General features: G+C 55.8%; 1 protein-coding gene across 2 annotated transcripts in view; it reads right to left on the minus strand.

Annotated features, from left to right (window-relative positions):
- Positions 1-505: 505 nt before the first annotated feature.
- LASP1 (LIM and SH3 protein 1) overlaps positions 506-17,494 on the minus strand; it is a 38,134-nt gene continuing 21,145 nt past the window's right edge. For both annotated transcript variants that reach the window (XM_026512993.4, XM_026512994.4), the window contains 4 exons: positions 14,483-14,590; positions 6,373-6,493; positions 5,917-6,020; positions 506-3,439 (listed from right to left, as the gene is read on the minus strand). In XM_026512993.4, coding sequence (XP_026368778.1) covers positions 3,266-3,439; positions 5,917-6,020; positions 6,373-6,493; positions 14,483-14,590 — 507 coding nt within the window. In that variant the 3' untranslated portion in view covers positions 506-3,265. The remainder of the gene's footprint in view (positions 3,440-5,916; positions 6,021-6,372; positions 6,494-14,482; positions 14,591-17,494) is intronic.

Genomic DNA, 17,494 nt, shown 5'->3' on the forward strand with positions numbered 1-17,494 from the left:
CACAGCGCCAAGCTCTTCCTGGGCACCAGGCAGTGGCGGAGGGCTGAACGTGCCCCCCCGGGCCGAGCTCCCGCATCAGTGCAAGACGATCTGTTGAGCAGTGACGTGCCCGGCCCAGGACAGGCGCTGGGGATTTGAGGACCTGCACCCACTACCTGCCCTGCGAGGGCCCTGGCTAGCGGGGGGACAGGTGCCTCACTAAGCAAGTCAGACAGAAGAGGGAAATACAGGAGCTCAGGGAAGTTTCTGGGAGTGTCACCAAGCTGGGCAGCGAGGGGCAGCCAGGAGCAGACCCGCAGGAAGAATTCTCCATGAGAAGTAGGTGCCAAGTCCCCATCGCACTGCCGCCCCAGGCTGACAGCTTTCCAACTGGTCATTCTCTCCCTGAAGGGCAGCAGGGCTCTCGGGAGGGGGCCGGGCTAATGCCCCCCAAACCCGTGGCGCATGAACACAGGCACACACACACACACACAGAGCACTTCAGAGCCAGAGAGAAAACCAAGTCCACAGGTAAAAATTATACTTTTATTATTTGAGTCACCAGGAGAAAGATTCACTTGTGGTCCAAGTCAAACGTTGAGAATCATAACAGGCCAGAAAGAGTTGATCCCAAGCACAAGCCCACGAGGGAGGGGACCAGAACAGACCAAGAAAAGACAACCACCCCATATAAAAAGATGAATGGACGGCTTCACACACACACACACACACACAAACACACACACACACACACGGATGAAATGTTTGGACAGAGGCAAATTTCACATGGTCATTTGTTTCTTTTTAAATACAGGTTTGCGGGGTGGTATTTTTTTTTCCAGCTATTAAAAAAAAAAAAAAGGCCCAAAGTGCATATGTGAGAGGAAAAAGGCAGAAATGGAGCAATAAAGTTGTTTTCCCTGGAGGGACATGAGGACGAAAATAGGAAGCAGTGTGACAGAATTCACTTTTCTCACCATGGGGCTTCTTGCATTTTCTTATTGGTCCACTAAAGTTATATTCACATTCTAGCGTTGATGCATCTTCTTTCCTGGGATTAGATTGGCCAAAGACCTTTTATGAACTGTAGGAAAAGGCCAGGGACTTGGCCCAGCCCTCGGTTCTGTGCTCTTATAGGGATGGATGGTTCTGGAAAGGAGCAAGGACTCCTAGCAGCCCCTGGGTCCCTCAGCACCAGTGTGACAGTCCCTCTCTCTGGGGGTGTGTAAGAAAAGATCCCCTATTTTTAGGACGGGAGGGGCAGAGGGGCCAACAGCAAAATTCCAGTGGCTGGCCTGCCTTGTTTTGGAAAGAAAACAAAGCGAAGGGAAAACAGGCCGCTTCTTGCTCCTGTAAGCTTTCCTGCCACCTCTCCCCATGCTCCCAGCACAGGTCCTCCAACAGGACGCGTCTCTGACCTTTGGTCCCCAAATCCAAGTTGTGCTTTGAGATCAAGAGGGAAGGTAATGGACTGCTGCCTACCCCAAAGCTCCCCAAACTGCTTCCTCCCTTCCTCCCTCATCCCCCAAATCGTCCAACATAAAAACCCTCCACCTGCCTTCACCTCGGCCGGGGCCAGAGGAAGAGAGACAGGTCGGGCAGGGCTCTTCCCACTCCAACAGTCGTTTCTTCAACCTTCTGATCTGGGGAAAATATTCCGAGGTCAACCCCCAAGCAGTGAGGACCTGATTGTTGAAATTTGCCTGCAGGGCCCTCCCTCCCCTGAAGGTACAAGGAGGCAAAGATGTCAACCCTGGAGCCTGAGGTGAAGACAAGATGGGGAGGCCCAGAGGGTTGTTGAGAGAGCCCCGAGATGAATAAAGCCAAGCAAGGGTCGTCACAGTCGCCAGCGAGCGAGAGAAGGGACTTGGAAATAGCACCATCTTTCCCTTCCTCGTCCCGGGGTCTGTGCTTCCAGTTTTGAAGCTCTGGAACCTTCTCCTTCTGCTTCAAGAGGGCCTGAGGTTAGCGAGGGGGAGGTCAGGGGGTGGGGAGCGGGGAGGCACCCCCTCCTCTGTAGCCCAGGACACAGACTTGGGGGGAAAGAAGAGGCCTAGAGCCACGACGCCTGCCCCCTCCTCACCCCAGCAAGCTGCGGGCCCCATCAGCCCCGCCGACCCCACGACCACCCCCCTCACCTCGGCCCAGCACACTAGAAAGGGGGTGGGTGGGCTTCTGCCATTTGGCAATTGAAGGAAAGGAGGAATTTTCACACCAAAGAAACCACAAGGAAACTTCTCTCCCCCAGGGGCCCCCCCAGAGACTCCTGCGGGCCTGGACCCTGACTTCGCTGCCGCTGGCCTCTCACAGATCCAGACGCGCTCTTCCCCCACATGGGGAGTTCTGGAGACACAGAAGGTCCTGTGGCTCTGCACAGTTCCAGTCCACTTGGCTTTGGGCCAAGGAGGGGTGGCCGTGGGAGGCCCGAGACATCTTCTCATGGGGAGGAGGGGGGTGTGGCCCACCTAACCCAGAGCTTGGGGGGGGGGGGCTGGCTCACCGTGCAGGAGCCAGCCAGGGCGCCCGGAGACTGGGGGGAGGAGGAAGGAAAAGGGCTGCCGGAGAGAACACCCCGTTCCCCTCCTTCCTGCAGCTGTCCCTAAAAGTGAGAGAGGCGAGCACTTGACCCAAGCCGAACTTCCTGGGGAGCTCCTCGCCCGCACCGCTCCACGTGGGCAGGAGAGCGAAATCACAGTGTGAGAAGGAACACATGTGGGGAGGGACGAATGAATCCCAAAGGGGGGACTCTACCCTCCTCTGTGGTCCTTGAGAGTGGGAGAGGGTGGCGAGGGGCCCCCTCCGAGGGCCAGGAGCCCCGTCTTTGAGAAGCAGAGGCAAAGCCCAGCCCAGGGACCAGGCTGGTGGGGTCCCACTCTGGGAATGTACGGAGCCCCTCCCCTGGGAGTCCTGGAAAGTTTGGGTGTGTGAGGAGGGCAGGAAGGTCTGAGGGGGCAGAAAAGAGAGAAGGCAGAGGCCTGGGAGCCAAAGGGTCTCCAATTCCAGACCAGCTCTCCGGGGCCTCAGCCTCCCCCAGAGAGGTCCACACCTGTTCCGTCCAGAGAGAAAACCAAGAAGTTGGTCAAGGGAAAACCTGCCAGAGAAGAGCCCGCGAAAGTGGCAGAACAAGGCTTCAGTTGGCAAAAGAAGCTGGAGGAGGGTGGGGAATAAACAAGCTGTCGCGGATTGGAAAGAACAGAGACACTGAAGGGGGGACGGGTCCGCCCAGGACAGATGCGATGCGGTGGAATGCACTGAAGACGGACGGGGGCGGGGCGGGGCCGGGGGCTCAGATGGCCTCCACGTAGTTGGCCGGCAGCATCCCCGTGTCGCCGGTGCGCTCCACGGTCCCGTACATCCAGCCGTCGTCGATCTGCTGCACGTTGACGATGGTGTCCCCGTCCTGGAAGGAGACTTCGTCCTCGTCCGCGGCGCTGTAGTCATACACAGCGCGGTACCGCTTCTGCAGGGGTGGGGACACCGTCAGCCCGGGGCCGGCCCGTCTATCAACCCTACAGGACCAGGGGCCAGAGCCGGGACCAGCACAGAACCCAGGCCTGGGAGACCGGGAAGGCTCCGCCGTGAATTTTCTCACCTCCGGGTCTCACTGTCTGAGACCCATCACCCTATCTCCCATTATCTGGCATCTGGGAAGAGCCAGGCCCAGGACGGGACGGAGATTGCCACAGCTCTGACCCACCTCCTGCAACAGGAATGCAGCAGGTCCGTGAATACGAGGCTCGGTGGTGTTTTAAAGACGTCTTCTGGGGAGAAAAATCTCCAGGGGACACAAGAGGTTCCACCCTCCAACCTCAGCCAAAATCGTAAGCTTAAGCCCCTGGCCTGAGAAAGGCCCAGTGAAAGCAGCTGCAGTCCAGCTGCGGTCTTGGAGGTGGGCGAGATTCTAACGTCCTTGCTGCCCTTTACATGCACTTGACTCTGGGGGTCAGCTCAGCCTTCATGGCCCCCCAGCCCGGGCCCTGGGATCTGTGTGCCGATGGGTCCAGGACTGGAGGGGCCTCTCAGGGACCTCCCAGATCTGCCCCCGTGTTTCCACTCTGCTGGGACCCCTGCTCAGCCCTGCTGTTTCTGGCCTCCGATCTGTTCATCAACTGTGATCTCAGGCGGAAGCTGCCAAACTGCAGATCTGGTCATGTTACTCCCTGGCTTTAAATCCTTCAGCAGTGTCCCACCTTCTCTAGCACCAAACTTCTTCTTTTTTTTTTTTTAAGATTTTATTTTTAAGTCATCTCTATAATCTCTAACACAGACCCCGAGATCAGGAGTCATGTGCTCCACTGACAGAGCCAGCCAGCAGCAACTTGCAAACTTTCTTCCAAGCAGCAGAAACCAGCTCCGTCAGCCCCAAAGCTCTGTGTGGGGTAAGAGGTCACACCCGGCCCCCGCGAAGTGACCTTGATCTCTTATCACCAACTCTGCCTCTATCTCTTCGGTTGAATTGCCGCCAGCATTCCGCAGCAGCCCCTCCCTCGTCTCCCTGCTTCCGCCCTCAACCTTCTGCTGCCTTTTCTCACAGAGCCGCCAGAGCCTTTAAAAACATAAATCAAAACCTCTCACTCTGCATAGCTCACCAATCACAAAGGCCTTCCTGTGGCCTACAAGTCCCTGCATGATCTGACCTTATCTCCTACCCTCTTCCCCTCTCACCGCCTTGGCCTTCCTGCTGGCCCCAGGGCCTTTGCAGCTGCTCGCTCCCTGAACCACACTGAGGACTTTGCTGCTCTCCCTCCCATCACCCTGCTGTCTTTTTCTCTCCAGCCTGTGCCACTATTCGAGCTTACATTATACGCCTACTTATGTATTGCCTTCTTATTGGTCTCCCTGACTGAAATATAAGTTCCAAGATGGCAGGAAGGTGGTCTTTTATTCAGAGCCAAACCCCTCATGTCCAAAACAGGTTTAGCGAGTATTTGAAGGACTGGCTGGTCCATCTGGAATCTTATCCTACAGATGACTTCCCGGTCCTGCCCAGCACCCTACACGGCACCGACACTCCCTTGTCTACTTCCTTGTGCCCACAGCATGAGGCTCGAGGAGGACACGTATCCCAGGCTACTTTACTTCTCTAAGTATTGGCTCTCCAGTTCCTCCACGAGCTACTTCTGATTCCCAGGAACCGGACACAGAGGAGCTGAGCACGGCCAGGAGCTCAGGCTGGGTGGCTCAGCAGGATTTATAGACCGGGGACTTCCACTCTAAGGACGGTAAGCCTGATCCTGCCCCATTTCCGACTCTGCTCATCGCCGACCTGGCAGCGTCGATGAGTGCCCGCTCTGTGACTGGCTCAGAGCTGCTGAACCAGGAAGACACTGCCCCGCCCGCACAGAGCTTCAAATCCACAGGGGACGCAGACAGAAGTTAACACACAGAACAGTTCTGAGTTGGGAAAAGTGCTCTGAAGGGAAGCGGTGGGGAGGAGCGACAGAGATGTCAGGGGAGACCCCCCTGACATGGGGGCAGGGGTTGGGGAAGGACTGCTCAGAGGCAGGGGCAAGGGGAGATCTGAAGGACATGGGAGGCGGGGGTCATCTCATGAAGAGTGGGGAGCGGGGCCAAGGTCTGGAAGGCCCCAGGCAGGAAGGTGCTTCGTGTGCTCCTGGGGAGCTGGAGTCAGGAAACTGAGCAGGGGGAGGTGACTTGTGCAAAGTCCACGGGAGCTGGAACGTGGGGCCCCAACCCCAGCCCGGGGCTCGGTGCGCTAACCACACTGCCTCTGCTCAGAGGCTGAGGTCCCTATCACCTGCAGAGAACAACAGGAGCTGGGGTCAAAGGTCAGGGGAAGCCAAGCCTCCTGGCTGGGTTTCTAAGGAGAATCTAGGAGCTGCGACCACAAGGCCTTCCCTCGGCCCATCCACCTAGGCCTCCTCAGGCTTCCAGACCTCCCACCCTACCTCCCGGCTCCAGGACAGAGCTACTCACCCCGCCCCCGCCTGGAGCGCTGCGTGGTATGGAGACCGGGGCCGCAGGCTCCTTGTAGCCACCATAGGACTGTGCCACCTGCTGCTGCTGGGGCTGCTGGTAAACTGCAAGAGGGGGAGACAGGGCTCAGAAACTGTCTTGCCAAACCCAATCCCTCCCGGAGCCCCCTACCGTCCCACACGGAGTCCCTAACAGGCGTTTCCACTCCCCCAACCTTGCTCAGGCCCCACTTCTCGAAGGCTCGTCTGTCCGTGCGTGCACGTCTGCTGGTGTTGCATACTCTACAACAGGGGCTGTCTCTCCGCCAGCATGCTGGGAGCCGGCACCGACCCTGACCGCTCTGCTCATGCCCCTGCCGGGCTGGGGCGCATGCACACAAGGGTTCTCTCCAACCGCCTCCCCATCCCACCGCCGGCCCGCTCCCCGGCCCTCCGCCCCCACAGGCCTCACGCTCACCCGGGGCGCTGGTCGGGATGTGGTGGGGCGGCTGCTCCTGGGCATCTCGGCGCTCGGGCTCTATGCCCTCGCCCCCGCTAGGGCCCATGCGGCTCTTCTCAAACTCCTCATGGTATTTTATCTGCAGCGGCAGAAAGTGCTGGGTGAAGGACTCACAGCAAAGCAACCAACGGTCCCTTCCTGGGGCCACTTACGGTCTCCCAGGAGAGGAGAGACTCCCTGAGGGCTACAGGCTTAGGGGACCAGATTCTTGGGGGAGGCACACCGGCTGTGTACCCTTGGATTAACCTTGCTGGGCCTCAGGTTCCACCTCTGTAAATTGGGACAGCAGTGTCCACCTCAAGGACTGGTGGAGGACAAGAACGCCTGCTCCCGGAGTAGCTGCTGGGCGCCAGGCGCTGTGCTGGGCGTTCTACCTCACAGGCTCATGTTCGCCTGTCGGCACCTAGGAGGGGGGGTAGGACAGTCCCCATCTAACAGACAAGAAGGAAACGAAGGCACTGACCCGTGAAGCGAGCTGCCCCGGGTCATGCAGATTCCAGGGCCCACGGGCTTAGTTAATCATGAGGCAGTTCGGCCTCGGTGGGCATGACTTCACAGAGCTCTGCTGAGGAGCCCAGGCTGGAGGGCAAGAAATGCAAGGTCCTCCCTCCTCATCGAGGCAGGGAGGCGAGCAAAGCCCACCCTGTTCTCTGGAGCAGAAGGAACCAGGGATTCTGTGCCCCAAGGCCTGACGGGAGCTGTCCCAAGCCCAGGGCAGTCCCTTTTGGCCATCCCCTCCCATGTTCTCGGCTGCCTTCTCTCCCACTCCCTGGCGTTCGCTTTGCAAGGAGGGCAAGAGTTAACACTTGTCCAGGCAGGGCTTACACTGAGCAGCTGGGCTAAAGGTCTGCGGGTGTGGCCGATGACAGCACCAGGCTCCACTGGCGAAATGACACTCACCGCAGCCTGGGCTGGGAGGACAGGCAGGGCGGCGGCAATGCCTCACTTAGGGGTCTGGCTCCGCACCAGCCCCTCCTTTCCCTGCCCCTTCCCTTCAGGCCCCGGCAGGGACCTACCCCCAAATGGCGAGACGGGCTGAGCGCCATTCCTCAGGCGGAGGCAGCCAGCCCCGGCCAGGCTGAGAATCTATGGGACCCCTCAACTTCTACCCGGAAAGGCATCTAGGAGTGAAGTTTTCAGACACAGGGCCAGTGACCTGCTCTGAGATTCCAAAGACAAGAGCAAAAGGCGAGTGTCCCTGAACCCCACTCCCTCAGTGACCCCTGTCCACTGGTGGGGGGGGTGATAAGGAGAGGGGCCACCCCTCCTGAGGCCTTCAGGCTCACAAGGCAACTGCCCTTCCGACTTTTGTCCTGGAGGTTAGAAAGGTCACCTTCCTGTGTTTACTTTCTGTGGAAGAAGAGAGCCCTGACCCCGGGAGCCAGTGACCAGGGGAGGGGGAGTGTAGTGTAGCCGTGGACAGAGGCCTGCACTGGGGGGGGGGGGGGACACAAGTGTCCCTAATGCTGGGAGCCCAGCTTCCCTGCGTGACAGCCACCTTCTCTGGGTGTGAAGGGGTGACAGAGAGCCCCGGGGAAGAGTGTATGTCGGTCCCAGCTCCTTCTCCGTACCAAGGAGCCAATGCCCAGAGCTATCCCCCGTCAGTGTCCTAAGAGACTCGGTCCCTCGTCATGGCCGCAGTGGCCCTCCCACGCCTCATCCCTGCAAGATCATCAGCTTTTTTTGCTTACTCAGGTGACCCTGAGAGAGTCCCTACCTCTCTGGGCCTCAGTTTCCCGATCTGTAAACAAGGCCTGGTACCATCTGTTCCCAGGAGGTCCTGAAGCTCCCGACCGGGTCCAGGAACCTAACCAGACTCTAGAGCTGAAAGCAAGTATGGACATGCGTGCGTCTCCACAAGGGCTGGCAGAATCCTCCTGGTCCTTACAAAGCCACTGCACAGGAGTAAATGTTTATAAAATTAGGGCCAGCTGCCCCAGGTGGATGGAGTCGTGGCAGCCGGAACACAGAAGAACCCTCCCCACCACCACCGATGTACATACCACCTGTTACTGTTAATATTAATAACCTTCCCACTGGCTCAGCGACTCACACTGAGTGCGTGAAGGCTCTTGGCGCATTATCTCCCCCGGCCCTGGTGATAATCCCCCTAGAACAAGAAGCTGGACAGGTGCACTTTAATTCCCATTTTACAGAAGAGGAAAATGTGCTCAGCAGTTGAATGACTTCCCAAGACAGAGCTTTCATTACCCAGGAAGGGCTGAGGCTCGTGACACAGGGACAGAGTCACAGCTAGATGGGCCCTCTCCTGGGGGCAGGCGTGGAGCAGGGTGACCACATGCCCAAGGCTGCCCCTCGTCCCACTTCATGTCTTTTTTTTTTTTAGATTTTATTTATTTGACAGTGAGAGACACAGCGAGAGAGGGAACCCAAGCAGGGGGAGTGGGAGAGGGAGAAGCGGGCTCCCAGCAGAGCAGGGAGCCCGATGCGGGGCTCGATCCCAGACGCTTAACAGCTGAGCCACCCAGGCGCCCCCCACTTCATGTCTTCTCTTCTGGAATAAACACGAGTAGTGTGCCTCTCACTCGCAACAGGGATGGTGACCACAAGGTCACCCTCGCTTTGAGGGAAGAGAAAAGGCAGCACGACAGGATAAGAGGGGTGCAGCCCCTCCGCCTGGGCCGACTGGGAGAAGACGCCGCCACTCCCCGCTGCCTCTCCCTCCCTGCCCCAGCGAATGAGAACTCTGCGTTATTTCTTTGCCGACCCACTGAATGGTGTGAGAAGCGAAGAGGTGCACCAAAGGGAGTTAGCATACCGGAAAGGGAAAGAGACATTTTCCAGGCTCCAGGGGTCTGGCTGGCCCCTGCTCCACAGTCGGCAGTCCGATCGCCCTGAACGGGGGTCACCATAAGCCCACAGGTGTCAGCAGGGCCTCAGCTTAAGAACTGTCATGGGCGCCGGGGTGGTTCAGTCGGCTAAGCGTCCGACTCTTGGTTTCAGCTCAGGTCGTGATCTCATGGGTCGTGGGATGGAGCCCCACGTTGGCTCTGCGCTCAGCGTGGAGTCTGCTTGAAAGAGTCTCTCCCTCTGCCCCTCCCCCCAAAATAAATAAATAAATCTTAAAAAAAAAAAAAAAAGAACGAACTGTCGTTGGGCCCCCTGAGCACCCTGTTCTAGGCCCAGAAGATCCAAGGGCACGGGGGTTGAGAGGCCCAGGCCCCTGCTAGCCGGGACTCCGGGATGACCAGTGGAGGGTCCATGCCACAGCTAAATACAGAAACCCATTTTCTCTGCCAGCCGACGTTCTGTTTTCTGAACCCCTGCTCTCCTGACTGTGCTGGAACACAGATGCCGCACGATGCTCGCACGTGATTCGACATCATGCTCCACGAGGGCTCCGAGGCTCGGAACGGAACCACCACTCACCGGCCAGACTCTATTTTTTGTAACAATGTCCCCACTTGCTGAGGGCCCATTTTGTGCCCTTACATGGATTACTCATTTCCTCTTCCCAGCCAGCCCTACGACGATGTATCACCATCACCCCCCCGTTTTATAGATGGGGACACCCACGCTCAGAGGCGGGTAACGTGAGTTAGCAGAATCCAGCGCGAACATCGCATCCTTACTTCTCAACTGCCACGCAATACCGCTCCCTATGACAGACGGACAATATTTTGTTTTTAAAACAAACGTGAATCTGTTCACCTTCAGTAGTCATCACAGAAATGCGAGTTAAAACCGCAATAAGACACCACTACGCACAATCAAAATGGCTAAAGTGCATATGTCTAAGGGTGTAGGGCAACGGAAACTCTCGTCACTGCTGGCAGGAGGGGCCATCAGCACAGCCACTTGAAAAACAGATCAGCATTATCCGGTAAGGTGGAAGGGTCAAAAACTCTAAGACCCAGCAAGTCCGCTCCAGGCGAACACCCGGAAATACGCATGGGGACATCCAAAGCGCGTGGAAGCAATCTCACGTCCAACACCAGAATCGGTAAAATGTGGTACAAGCATTAAATGGAATAGTATATGGCAATGAAAAAGAATGACCTAGACAGCTACGTGTAAATATGTAGATGATTCTTTAAACCCAGTATTGACCAAGGGAAGACAGACACAAAAAGAACACCTAGTATATGTTCAAAGTCAGGAAAAACAAACTATGGCGTTTAGTAAAAATAATTACATATTAAAATTAGGGGTGCCTGGATGGCTCAATTGGTTAAGCGTCTGCCTTCTGCTCGGGTCATGATCCCAGGGTCCAGGGATCGAGCCCCGCATCGGGCTCCCTGCTCAGTGGGGAGTCTGCTTCTCCCTCCGCCCCTCACCCTGCTTATGCTCGCCCACTCTCTCACTCTCCCTCAAATAAATAATTAAAATCTTAAAAATAAAATAAAATAAAACTAGGAAAAAGAAAGCACAGCACACACTGTCAAAAACTACACTCGGGTTGCTCCACGAGCCTGCGTCCAGGTCATCTGACCCTGGGCATGGAGTTTTTGTTTGGCGTTACTACTTAGTACTGGTGAGGCCCAGCCTCTAAAGGCTGAAACTAACTTAAAGAATATGTGCTGCGAATTATTTTTTCACTGATGGAAATGCAAAGCATTTCCGCCTGTGGCAAAGATATTCCCAAAGTTTATGGTTTTATGGTTCTGCAGAACACTGCCCACTCCTGCAGATAATGGCAGGGCACTAACCAGTTCTGGGTCTCATTGTACCCAGCACTTTCTTTCACTGACCAGGCAGTACGTCTGCCTGTCCTGACCTCCACCAAAATTAAGTGCAATATATGACAGGTGCTCACTGTATGAGAGCTAGGTTTTTAGCACTTTAAACCCTCGATTTTAAGAGGAGTTTGGTAATGTTTCTTGACTTGCACAGTGAACACAGGTGTTTACTGTATGTGTTACCGGGTGTTACATTTCACAGAAAAAGACACAGAATTGTACACAGAAAATCAATATATAAGCAGACACGTAGGTAAGCAGAAGCAGAGCTTCTCTACTGGGAGGCAGGGGCTCCCATAAAAGGGTCTCAGCCATGAAAATTTCCCGGTGCATTATAGCCGTTGGAGCTCAGGACCAAAGACCATTCCAGAAGGATACACTGCATTCCAGAGCACAAGGCCCTGGCCTCTCGACCCTTTCCACGCCCTTCACGAAGACACAGTTACTCCAGGAATATAACTTACTAGGACCCTGCCCCAAGAGTTTTCACACATTCTCAGTACCAGACAACGGCTCCACTTTTCAACCAAGCTTTACTCCCTGCCTTTTTTAGCCACAGTGCGGAAAGCAGACAGGTCTGCCTTTAGAGAAGTGGTAATTATATTGACAACACTGACCTGACGGATGACAGACCGCACACACCCAAAGCCTTTAAACACCACCTGGGGAGACCAGACACTTTTTCAAAATGTTCTCGCTTGTGAATTCTCTAATCCGGAGCATATCCTCCGGGGAGGTAAATCTCCTCTCTTTGCAAGATGGTCTGCCTTTCTGGAAACAGCTAGGGGTCGTTGGGTGCTCACCTGGGAAGTGAGTGACAAACGACATAGAGGACATTATTTTGGATACTAGACAAAAGGTGTGGCTCTCTAAACACTATCTTTGCCGAAAACTCTCCTGGAGGTTAGGACAACTTCACAACGGCTCTAAGCGTGGTTTCAAGTTCCCTTAGAGTTCGGGGATGTGGCTGGGCCTGGCACTCTCTGACTTAGGGCTTGGTGAAGCTTTTTCAGGCTTTCAAGTAATGGTTCTCAAACTTCACTGAGCACCACAGAAACCCAGCGAATGTGTTTAAAATGCTGGTTCCCTGATTTCAGCTCAGGTCATGCTCTCAGAGTCATGGGATGGAGCCCCGTGTTGGGCTCCCCACTCAGCGAGGAGTCTGCTTCTCCCTCTCCCTCTGCCCCTCCCCCCACACTCGCTCACTCTCTCTCTCTCAAATAAATAAATAAAATCTTTACAACAAGCCAAAAAACAAAACAAAACAAAACCTTTCCCATATGATTCTAGTATGGTTGCTTAGGGAGGCCCACCTTTGACAGACTCTAATTGCGTTCACTAAAACCAAGAGTCTTCCAGTTTTGCGGTCACACCTCAGATGTCCTAGCTAAGGCTGCAAAAGCAGAACCCCGTCAGGTTCAAGCCACCTCCCCCACCTCCGAGCAGAAGACAATCAGCTAATTGCAGCCCTGTGGTTAATGATAAGATGGTTATCTCCTTAGGTGTCCATGCCTTGGCCACAGTGAGTTTCTGTTACCAGAGCTCCTCAGATAGTAGCACCTCCAATAACTGGGTATGGAATATTCTGGAAGCCTTCCAGAAAGGGAGGCAGGGATGACTGGGCTTGCTTGTCTTCTGCCTCTAAAACCCACAGGCTGGAAGCAATGAGTGAATGTTTTGGGGAGCTGGGGTGCAGATGAGAGCACGTGTCCTCACAATGAAAATACCACAGAGGCCCGGGGAGTCGGAGACTCCAGCTTTGTGAGCCATTCCAGGTTTTCACCGTTGTCCAAGGCTTCCCCCTCCCTCCCACTTTTCGTGTGGAGAGCTGGAAGACACAGACCTTCTTCAACCCCCTGTACCCTTCAGAGGGTCTAGGCAGCATGGGTGGGGGAGCTCTAGGGTGTGAGGCCAGGCTCTGGCTTCTAAACAAGCAAATGAAACAGGCTTTATTTGTGTGTCTGTGTGTGTGTGTGTGGGGGGGGTGGATCAGCGCCCTCCTAGCCCAAGGGAAGCTCTCCATTTCCTCAAGTCACGGATTTCAAACGGTAGGTCAATGGCCTTGTTGCAAAACCCACTTAGTTACCCCTTTAGTTAAGTCTGCAACAAGCACCTTTACAAAATAAAATAGAACAGAAAATATCTGAATGCTCTCCAAGTAGTAAGGACTCTTTGATTTGGTTTTCTCTCTAAATAAATAAGCAGCCTGTTCGGTGGGTCACTATGTGAAACGTACGTCATATCGTTAAGTCGCAAAGTCTAAAAGCCGAGGCCTTGGGCCTGACTGGTTCTGCTGGCCTCGGCCCTGGCTCTGAAATCCACCTTATCCACTGTGGAGCCCACCCTAAGCACAGCGCCACCCAGGAGCCTGGGGGGAGGCATGGGGAAGGCTGTAGAGGCTGGGCACGGGTGTCGGGTGGCCCACCCAAATCCCAGACCCTCCGGCCAGAGGGACACCGGAAACCCGCCAACTCCTCTCTGTTCTAGACAGAGAAGACAACTATTTGCCCAGACGGGGCTGGCTGGGCACACACTGCAACTCTGTGCCCCAGGACCCTGTGCCACGGGGTCCCGCAGCCCGGGTCCCGTGCTTGTGGCTCACAGCTGTGCTCCAACCCCCACGTGCCCCCAACCCCCCAGGCAGCTTCCCCACAAACCCAGATACCAGGCGGCTGGTCTGAGGCTCTGCCAAGCAGGAAACCAAGGCCCATTCCCTGGCCACAGGTGCCACGGGCCCCTCGATCTACCACCCACTGTCTATGCCCAGTGCTGCCCCAGCCAGACACGGCCGACCAGCCCCAGCCCAGGGAAGGCCAGGCCAGGGGGTACGGGGCTGGCCAGCCAAGCCGGCTGGGGTTTTTACACAGGAAGGAAGAGCAAGCCGAGGTGGGGGTGGAGGCCGAGCGAGGGCGGAAATACTGCAATATCAGCACCCAGAGACAGACAAGAGGGGGGCCGGCCCCTCCCCACCCCTGCCACCCAGTTATGACCTTTGTGCTTCGATAAAACAGTCTGGACCCTGACACCCACCAGAGAGACACGTGGGGGGAGGAAAAACTTCAGAGGGGGTGGGGAGTAACTGAGCACGTGGGCCCTCCCTGTACACCCCCCCAAAAGTTGAGTGCTTTTATGGTAGAAATGCCATGTGGGCACAGGGTGGAACAGGGGAAGATGGGGGTGCACAGAAAAAAGGCGTCTGGGAACCCCGGACCCTTCCTTTCCTCTGCTCAAAAAGCTGCCACCCAGGCCTGCCCAGAAGAGCCGGGGCAGCAGAGGGCCGGCCTCACTCGTGCCTGCCACACCGGCAGGGAGGGGGCAAGACGGGGCGGGGGGGCAGCGTGGGTCCCACGGCGGGCAGGGGCACGTACGTTACTGATCTGGTCCTGGGTCTTCTTGATTCTCTGGAGCTCGGGCGTGTCCGCCACCACGCTGAAGCCCTTGCCTTTGTTCTTCTCGAACTCCTCCTTGTAGCGCACCTGGAGGACCGAGCGGGGGAGGGGTTAGCGTCGAGGCAGGGGCGGCAGAGAGAGCCCCAGCCCGCGGTCACCTCCGAAACGACCACCAGCCAGGAGGGAGACCCTGACCAGAAAGCACCCTGCAGTGACACCCACCGCCCACCCCAACACCAGAACTCAAAGCACGAGCCTGAGCCAAAAAGTAAGTGTTCGACTACTAACAATAACCCATGGAGACGTATGCAGCGCATTCTGAGCGCCAAGGGCTTTACATGAATTATCTCATTTAAGTCTTACTGTATTCTATTCTTAGCTCCATTTTGCAGATAAAGAAACAGAGCCAGAGAGAGGCAAAGCCCCCTGCCAAGGTCATACAGCTCGGGAATAAATGTCCAGAGCCAGCAGGGTGCAAATTCTCATCTCCCTGACTCCTGACTTCACTGCGGACCTATCCTGCATGAAAGCTACAGGAAGAAGGTTCTTTCCAGAGCTCCAAAGGCTGCCCCAGCCCTCACCCTAGCCAGGATGTGGCCCGACCCACCAAGAACCCGGAGGAGTCTTTAAGCGCCCAGCTGAGTGAAGGCTGTGCCAAGGGACAAAGCTGGCACCCAGAAAGGAGGGCGGTGAGACAGCCACTCGGAAGGACTCCATCAATGAGCCTTTGACAGGCCCGGCGGCTTCCTGGAGCCTGCCAGGCCCACTTCTAAGGTCAATGCCACATGAGGGGATAACATCGGCAGGGGCACAGACAGGACTTCAGAACAGGGTTCCAAGCTCCAGGGAAGAACCCTACGCTCCACCACGGCCCTCCTCTCCTGAGAAATTCACGGAAACTCAAGTACCAGAGGGACTCAAGTCAGACATAAGAAGGACTTCCCGAACCCTAATGGAATGAAATACGAAAAATATCTCGTTCTCCCCTGGGGGTTTTAAAGAACGGAATGGAGGCTAGAAATGCCCATGGGACAGAGAACTGTTCCCTGCTTTCCAGAGACTTCACCGACGCACTCAGCAGCCAGCTGTTCCAGCCCCACCAGCTGCCTAGATTTCCTCTGGGGGAGCGGTGCTGCACTCAGAAGCAGGTCAGCCCAGGACATGAGGCCCGGGGCCTTGGGAGTTTCCAGGACGGGATGGCCGGGCAGCTCGCAGGCGTGGAGACAGGAGTCACCTGGCCACAGGGCTCAGCTGCACCCTGACCCTACCGACAACACCCACATATGCATCCGTGGCCAACCCTGTCAGTTCCACTGCACATCGCCCAGGGGTCAGAGGTCCTTGTTCACCCTCTGGGGCCCAGCTTACCCACCCATCGGGTTCTAGAATCTAAAAGATTTCAGAAACTCGTTTGTTTGTTCGTTCGTTCATTCATTCATTTAAAGAAGCTCCTTCATTCTGATCCAGACTGCATTCATTCGTTCATTCATTCATTTAAAGAAGCTCCTTCATTCTGATCCAGACTGAAAACAAAGGCCTGGATGTGCTAGTTTCCATCAAACTGGAAGTTAATGCAGTAAATACAGAAATACAAGGGCCCACCCTTGTATGACCCACCCCAAGGGCCCAGGACTGCCCCCAACATCAGCTCTTCCAGAAAGCCCTGGAACAGCATGGAGACCTTTAGTGCTGGGCGCAGGCAGACCTTGGTAAAGGGGCATCGGGGAAAGGAAGGCATTAGAGTCAGAAAAAATGTAGGTCCCGATGCAGAAGTCCCAAATCCAAGGCCTCTGGCCTCGATTTCCCCATCTGTAAAAGGGTTGTCATGGGAATCAGTTAAACTATGGGGAGGGGGCTTCCCATCGCCAAGCATGGGCAAAGAGCCAGAGGGAGCTGGTCTTAACACGTGCTCAGTCTCCCACATGCCAAGTGATCTTGGGCAAATGACTTCACCTCTCTAGCCTCCATTTCCAATCTGTAAAATGGGTATAGTACCACCCATTCCAGTCAATGGCGCGAACTACAGACAGTGGCTCGAACACAGCAAATGCATCACGGAGCATCCTGAAGCAAGACAGGGCTCAACACCTGCTGATGAGGGCAAGTGCGGAAGTGCTCTGTCAACAATAAAGTGCTGAATGAGTGCCAGACCCCCACTCTTTCCTCCACTTCCTGGCCTTGCAAGGGTCAGGCCCCTAATCCAGGGGAATAATTGCCATGGCGACACTACAATGACATCAGCTAGTTCCCAGGCTCAGGAACTGCCTCTCCCTCCCTGCTGGGGAAGGAGAATTCATTTCACTCCTGGCACCGGCAGCCAGAGAGGGCGGGGCTGGGGTGGAACAGGGACTGAGAAGGGACGAGGGGGGTCTGGGCTCAGCACCTCTTTGCTGTGTGTCATTAGGCAAGTCAGTCCCCCTCTCTGGATCCCCTGAGTGGGGGGCTGGCCAGCTGATGTCTACAAACCTACCCAGCTCTGGAGTACCTGCAGGCCTTAACTATGAAGAGTCAAGGTGAGGAAGCTTGTCTGAGAGGCCTTTCGGTGCTGGAGTGGGTGGCAGAGGTGAAAAGAAGAGAGAAAGGAGGGTGGAGAGGGCCCTGTCTAGAGCCCCTCGCTCAGGGTGCTCTTGTCACCCAAGCAGGAGTGTTTGCCCTCGCCTGGGAGGGCTCAGCAGAGTATGACGGCGGTTTCGGAGGGAAGGGAACCGCCCAAGGTCATTCAACCCAGTTGTGGGCAGGGGCAGGGTCCAACTCTGCACTGGGGGGCGGAGGACTCCATGCCTGGGAGCTGCCTGGAACTCCAGCCTGAAAATTATGCCACGGGAGCGCCAGGTCCGATGCCCGAGGCTCCTCCCACCCCACGAACACTGCCCACGAGGCTCTACTTTCTCTACACGTTTATTAATAACTCCCTGGGTCTATCTTGTTCATTATTTATCCCAGTGAAGGAGGTACAAGTGTCTGTGGCGTGAATGATGAGTGAATCGAATA

The sequence above is a fragment of the Ursus arctos genome, unplaced genomic scaffold (assembly GCF_023065955.2).
Source record: "Ursus arctos isolate Adak ecotype North America unplaced genomic scaffold, UrsArc2.0 scaffold_24, whole genome shotgun sequence".
Taxonomy (NCBI): domain Eukaryota; kingdom Metazoa; phylum Chordata; class Mammalia; order Carnivora; family Ursidae; genus Ursus; species Ursus arctos.